The sequence below is a fragment of the Stylophora pistillata genome, chromosome 4 (assembly GCF_964205215.1).
Source record: "Stylophora pistillata chromosome 4, jaStyPist1.2, whole genome shotgun sequence".
NCBI lineage: Eukaryota > Metazoa > Cnidaria > Anthozoa > Scleractinia > Pocilloporidae > Stylophora > Stylophora pistillata.
In genome coordinates this window covers 30888452-30896116 of record NC_142522.1, presented here as the reverse complement: position 1 = coordinate 30896116, position 7665 = coordinate 30888452, and the positions used below count along the sequence as shown (strand labels likewise).

At 37.8% G+C, this 7665-nt stretch overlaps 1 protein-coding gene across 5 annotated transcripts in view; it reads right to left on the bottom strand.

Annotated features, from left to right (window-relative positions):
- Positions 1-282: 282 nt before the first annotated feature.
- Positions 283-7665, bottom strand: part of LOC111338626 (uncharacterized) — a 35206-nt gene continuing 27823 nt past the window's right edge. For 4 of the 5 annotated variants that reach the window (XM_088757523.1, XM_088757520.1, XM_088757519.1 and 1 more), the window contains one exon: positions 283-5835. In XM_088757523.1, the coding sequence (XP_088613649.1) occupies positions 5408-5835 (428 nt within the window). In that variant the 3' untranslated portion in view covers positions 283-5407. The remainder of the gene's footprint in view (positions 5836-7665) is intronic. The other variant, XM_088757524.1, reaches the window with a different exon arrangement.

Here is a 7665-nt window from a genome sequence, read left to right as displayed (position 1 = left end):
TTCCTTGCAACAATAGAGGTAGGGGTCTGTAGGGTGATTATGGATATTTCTAAAAAAATGTGTAGCTCTGTAAAATATTGATATCTCCCCCATGAAAGGGATTTTTTATAAGCACCCCCACCCTCCAGAAATTCTGAAAAAATCTCCCAATATTTTTTTAATAGTTTTTGGTTTTTAAGAATGAGACCCCCAGGAATTTTCATTTGCCTTCTGTGGAGGAGGGGGGGGGGGGGGAATAATGGCTAGTCACTGGAACTACACAATAAGAATAACAAAACAAAATGTGTATAGCGACATGTTCAAAAATTATCAAAGTCCTTTTAAAATTAGGAAATAACATGTATGCCTATCACAAGTTTGCACCCTTTCACTAAAAATCCTGTAAAGTTATAATCTAGATTTTACATAAATTGAGTATAGTATATAACCCAACAGATACTGTATACCACAATAATATCTGGAATTTTTACAGTTTAAAAAAGTAGTTGCGTGCTACACAACTCTGCAACTCTGTTCATTTCATTTCTGTTCATCTTCATGACTAAAGATTCCTTGAGTCTAGATGTCATGTCATTACCAGAGTTGGAGAGGAAGGTTCGAAGGCAGAGTTGTATCATTGAAGCAGAAGTCAACCAGAAATCGAGTGGCAAATGGACGGAGGAATGTATCCTGGCAAGTGAAAAACCACCATACCGGATTACAGTGGGACTGATGCGTCAAAATGAGCCTAAATTGAGCCAGTTGAAAGAGCTGCTACAAAAAATTCCATCCTTGGAGCGAGCAGCCGATGGAAGCCTTCAGGCAACTTACCAACCAATCTTGAACGTCCATGGAAATCCCGAGGAAAGGTATCCGGTCTTGAAAGATCCGACTCTCGTCAGAGCCGGGTAGTTCGCTTGTGTACGTCTCTTAAGCACATTACCATCGCACAATGAAACTGAGTACGTCGTCAAAAATTTGTACCCCCTGATGGAAATTAATTTTAAAACAGTCTTCTGCGGGAAAGAATCGAGCGCTGAGTCGAGAATACTATCCCATCATTGGACTCACAGAAGCCATCCAAGTGAGTAAAATTTTCACCTTTCAGAACAATAGCTGTCTTTCAGAACATTTCTTTGTCGCAATCTTTCCCGCACAGCGTCCGACCGACCGCCATGCTTCGAAAACAGATTAAATTGGTGCGCGCGTTCGTTTATCGGATACGGCATTAAAATTTCTTTCCCCAGGCCCCCGCAATGACGTCACAGATCACCTGGACGTGGTTTTCAATATGTAATCTTTATATTTCCTTGCCGATGGTGAGCCTATCGCCAAGTAACCGTCGAAACTTACTTCGAATGTAATTCAACATATCGAGCTTGATGCCGCTTTCATTCGAAAGGTATTGAATCAAAATCCAAATGAGTTCTATTTTAGTGCTATGGAAGAAGAAACAAGCAAGAACAGAAAACATGGGATGATACCCCTTTTCTTTTAGTCTACCATGAAAAAAATCTACACTAGGATGCCAGTTTAAATGGCAAAGAGATAAATTTTGAATATGGAATTTGAATCCCACTTCGATAGCTTATACAAGAGACAAGAAAATGGAAAAATTAGATAACTAATTCAAATATAAATTGCTTTGTTCCACGCGATAAAAGAAAACGGTTTACCTCAAGTTACACTGGATATATAGGGTTAGTTGTATGTAATCTCCTCTCGCACGCCATTGAATTGCGAAAGGTGGTAAATGACCAGTCTTTATGGTTATTATTATAAATTTATATTACTCAATCGACCAATTGTTTTATAATTTTCCAAGTCATCATAATCATAATCGGCATTATCAATTGATCCAGTTTTTAATAATATTATTTATTTTAGGACTTTAATACTATCATATTACTATTATAAGTTATATTTTATACTTTATTGTTTTTACACAATTCAGCTCAGTGGCTGCAAGCTTTTTGCAAATAAACTATCTATCTGTCTCCATAAAGAGCTAAAGAAAATAACAATCAGCATGATGGGGAAGCTGTGCCTGGAGCTCGAACTAGCCACGCCTAACCCCCCCGCGCACCGCAGGGCCCCTTATGAACAGGCACTGGAGGAAGCTGTTGCCTTGTGCTCCTGCAGTGTTTGAGGTGTAGTCTAGATCAGTGATTTGATAGGTAGTTTCAGATTTGAAACTAAGTTCACTAATTTTCTGAGTTATAACAGATTCTATGTAAAAAATGAAGACACGTTATTGGTCATTCGCGTAAAACTACTACTGACTTGATCAATACCTCTTTGTGTTTGCGGTATAAATCAAAGAGAGTTTTATATTAAATGTGAAAGTAATGTTGATGTATTACTTGAGTCACAGATTGTATTTCCATGAGTGTAATCCGTTTACTTAATACTAGTTAGCGACCTCAGTGGAGAAAATGTAAGGTATGGAAAAACAAACAAAACCCCAGTTTAAACAAATCCAGCAAGTAATAAACTAAATTCATTACATTTCAAGATTTCAAGGTATATTCTTTTCATTTTCGAAATTCTAAAAAACGCTGACATGTTATGCTTACCGTATTTGTTTCCATTTGCTATAAATATAACTCGACTAGGAAAAATAGGCAATGTCGCAATCAACAATTACAAGTATACAAAAATTAAAGAGCCGAAGACCAAGAATATCACCCTTTGGAATCCTCGACATGAAGAAACCTAGGGAGTGGTTATCAGTAATGAATATTGTGGGAGTTTGGCGGCGAGAGTTTACGAATTCTTCGAGTGTTCTACCAATATCCCAAGTGGTTGATCAGCCTATAACTCATAGAAAACATGTGGTCTATTGCTTTTATATGATAATTCAGAAGACGCGCGATTTTTCCGTGGGTTTACCGGCACAATAACCCACAGCTGATTGACCATTGATTTGGTTATTATATAAATGCAAATAAACTTAAGGTGGCTCATACCGGTTTTCATCTTTTTGATGGTTTGTAACTTTGAAAGAATACAACAGAAAGACTGACCAAGGCCAGTTGAACACTTTTACGGGGTTGAATCATAATCATTGGTTATCCAAAAATAGGTGTCATTTCGTCACTAGCAGTTGCCATGGCAACGCTTTCATAAGCTTATTCAGACGCATTTTTTACCTTGTGTCTTAAATAATTCGAGAACTAACCCGGTGACCCCGTGATTTTTTTCAGTGATTGCTTTCGGCACTTGAAAAGGAAAATACACAAAGATTTTTAAAAAGTGATACGGAGCGGAATTTCAGAAAATCTAGAAAAAAGGCAGTTTTCACACATCGAAAATTTCCTTCCGTAGATCTTTCTAGTTTTTTTTTCTTTTCTGATGATTCCTTTCGACGTTATTATCATATTGGAACAATAAAAAGAAGGAGTCACCGGACTTGTTTTCATGCAATAGCTTTCGTGAGTTTAGCAGTTTCCACGCGCGCTTTCGCGCATTTAAAAATTTGGATTCTATAAGATCGACATTTGCTCATGATCTGTTATAGCTACCGCTGACAATTATAGTCTTTAACGTATTGTTTTTAGCCGAGCTGTTGCCCTTTAGAAAGATAAAATAAGCGATGAGAAACATAAAAAAATCCCTAAGTCAAGAGACAGTGTGTATGAGAGAAATCCAAAGATTTTTGAGCCAGGGTGCTGCTGAGTTGATGCTGTGGTGGCATAGGGGAAAAAATTCTCCAGATTTTAGTTCTGCACAGATTGGCATCTCTATAACAGTATCAATGAACAGCTATCATCCAAGAAAACAATTACTTGTAGCGTCCCTCAGGGCTCAATCCTGGGTCCATTGTTGTTGTTATTATATATTAACGACCTGCTTGAGTGTTTAAGATTAACCACTCCATGCATGTATGCGGATGATACTCAGATCTTCTCATCCACTTACCATGCCAACGAACTTGTCATCATATTAAATTCTGATCTCGATCATGTACGCAACTGGCTTAAAGAAAACAAACTTCAAATGCGTCCCTCTAAGTCTAAATTGATGTTTATTGGCTCCCCGTATAATTTAAACAATAAGGATACCGAACAACCCGTTGTGGTAACTGATAAGAAACAACATACCTGTATCACGATCTGACACACATGAATGCTTGGGAGTTCAGATAGATGAAAAAGTTAGTTGGGATAGTCATATTGACATGAAGAAGGCCAAGGCGGATATTGGATCGATGAGACGTAGAAGCCCTTTGTTCCTGTAGAAACGCTTGAAAGGTTTATAAGAGGCTGGTACAGCCCTACTTTTGAATCTTTTTCCCCATTCTGGGACAACTGCGGAAAATTACTAAAGGACAAATTACAAAGATTTCATTCTCGTGCTGCTAGGGTTCCTACTGGTGCTAATTATCATTCTCGTTCCTCTGATATAATAAACACCTCTCTTGGGACACACTTGGTGCTGGGTGGATTGGTATCAAGTCAATATTGGTGTATAAAATACTAAATTACGTCACCGAGCCCATCCTCAGGAACTCCTTTGTTTGAAGGAAAGATGATCAGACTGATTACCACCTCAGAAATAGTACTACAGATCTGACACTTCCTAAACCGAAGAGAGAGTTTCTAAGAAGAAGTTTTAAATATAGCAGCGCAATGTTTTCAAATTGAAACCAACTCCCAAATGAAGCAAAACTAGCGGAATCGATATATTCACTTAAGAAATATATTAAAACGTAATCGGGTCATGTCACACCACATGTGTTGATCTTTTTCTTCGTTTACAATATGCACTCAGTTTGCTATAGTTGAATTTTTGCAGTTTTAGACTTACCTATGTTATTAATCATCAACTTAGTTCATAATAGGCACTTAGTTCATAATAGTTGTATTTTTATGATTTTAGACCTACCAAATTATTAATCTTATATTATTAGTTCTAGTTTCTTCTATTCACGTCTGTACTAAAACGCCCTCCATGGAAACTAGCTGAGTGTTGTTGGGGCTAGCGTGTTTCTTTGATTTAAATAAAGTGTACCTACCTACCTACCTACCTGACAGTGAAAACAAAGCACGCCCAAAAAAGGCAGAAATCGCCAGAAATCACAACGGTGTGAGTCTTTTTTCTTTTTGTTAATCCTACCTTGAAAAATGTTTATGTTTCGGAATCTTTGGTTTCTTAAATCCACCATATTTCGTTCCCCATGCTACTTATATCGCGTTCAACACACAACGCACGACACTTTCATGAATTAATCTTTTCCTATTCTCGAGACATTACATTCACATTCATTAAGATATTTCTGCAAATAATTTGTTATTCATTACGCGCCATATGATTGTAACATATTTATTCGTTATAATGCAGGTCAAAGTCGTTGTTCTTGTTACGTACTGAAAATCGGCTTTCCGTGATGATGCAGGCTGCTGTAGGCTCGATCGTAATTTCCTAGTTAGCTGGTGACCTTTAAACATTTAATCAATTTTTTCTCCCAAGTTTCCTTTTCTGTTGACTTTGGATAGTCTATGTAACTCCTGTTTTGTAATTCCTTCGGCAGTCTATTTCGGTCAACGTCATCAAGTTTGATTACAACTAAGCTATCATCCTTTTTTTCCATGAGTCTGTGGAGGGCGTAATCCAGCTCAGATCCGCAATAGTTACTACTGAAGAAATTAGTGGAGACAACAGCCACCGTTTTCTTGCTCATGTAAACGCTGTCAACCATATTTTTCCGAATGGGTATTCCAAGAGTAAAATCTCTGTAGTGTACACAGCACTTCAACCCATGCTTTCCCTCAAGAGTTGGAAGAAGGGTTTTTTCCACCCACGCTGAGTCATGGGAACTGTATATAATGAATGCGTCAAACTCGAATTTCAGATCTGAAAAATTAAGTTACTCGCATAACTATTTTTGACTTTGTGTAGTGTGCGAAGCCTCACAGAGCCTTTCCTTAGTTTCCATGCTGTGGTCATAGAGGGAGGTTGAAATCAGCATGTGCCAAGCACTCGATCAGTGGATACGGGCGCAAAGGGAATGCCAACATTGAGAAAATGTCGTTTAGCTGTTCCCTGACAACCAGCGGAAGCGTTGGTCACATGCTATCTTTCTCCATCCCTCTGGTCTTACCCATGGAGCCATCCTTGGAGGCCCACTGGTAAAGAAATAATCGAGCTAGAGAAAAATGCAACGGTGGTTACGCCTTGACGCAAAAAAGAAAATTTTTTTCGTGAGAGAGAGTCATCGGGCAGAAGCCATTTAAATGCCCGTAGGGTTTCAGTTGCGAGCACTGATGACATTGTGAGACAGAATGAAAAGTTTGGGAGCGCTCTGGTTGGGTGAATTCTTCCTTTTGTTCCTGTTTTTTTTTTTCCTTTTACGCCTTTTTTTCTTTTTTTAGCTCAGTCAGAGATGAAGGACGAGCAAAGACCAAAAACTGGAAAATCGAGAAAATCAGACCGTTACTGTAAAAATTTCCAGCGCGAAGGAATTTTAGCATTGCACAGGCCACTAAAGTGCGGATCAGGATTTGGAAACGCAGTCAAGCCATTTTCGCGCAAGTGTCAAAACTGCTTTTCCACTGCAATTGGTTTTTTGCTTGCCGTAGGAAATTTTGATATTAAATAGGGCGAGGATTGTCGTATTCTGTGTGGCTTCGGTTTATTGTTAAAAGAGTAGCTGTTGCAATTGTGACTTTTGCATTTTCCTTAGAGGATCTTTCAACGGATTTGATAAATTTTCCTCTTGTTATCTGAATTTGCGTTGTGATAAAATGAAATGACTTGATTTGAGGATTTTGTGGGCCGATTTTTGGACAATATGGCTTACATCCTGAGGTGTTCACTATATAAGCAGAAGATTTGCTTACAATTTTTGGTAGTCCATCATGTAGCATTATATTCAGCAAACCAAGAAAATTCTAAAGGAACTGTCAGCGATGATGTGCCTTTTTTGCAATCTCGTCCATCTTGGAATCATTGCAATCGCCGTTGTACTTAAGTCTCGCGCAATTATTTTCCCTTGGGTCTCCAAGGATGACTGTAAACAAGCTCTGTTTAAAATTTTGCAAAATAATGATTAAGAAAGGTGTCGGTTGCAAGTTCGGCCTAAAATTGGGAATTAGTTTTATTATCGAAAAGAAGAGGTTCGCAATTCAAATTTCAGATGATTTTCAAGAGATCATGAACTGAGGTTATGATATCATGTTTCCATAAATTACATTTTTGGAAAATTTTTTCAACGAAAACAATTGGGTCAAAGATTCTTAGCTAGATTTTAAAAATATATTTGAGGGTCAGAGGACTGAGTCAGGAGTGAATCGGTGCCCCGTATTTCTTCCGCACCCTCTGGTAAATTTATCTGATTTCAGTCTGGCATCTCTTGTTGTATTGAGAATTATTGTATGCTAGTATTTACTTAAAGATCGGTTTGAAGGTGGCTTGACGATAGCTTTGTATTCAAATAAATATATATATATATATATATATATATATATAAAAGTCAAAAAACTTTTTGCAAATGTCATCTTCGTTGAGGTTGTGAATCATTGTCTAGTTCGAACTGAGTTCTAAAATGACCTTACAAAGTTGAATTTGATGGCGGTAAAAACTAAACGCTATGGCGTTTTCCAGAGGCCAGCTTGTTTCAATTGGAATTAGTTCGTGGTTCAACCCCGAGTAAATCTTCGTCGATGAAATGCAAACAAACATAAA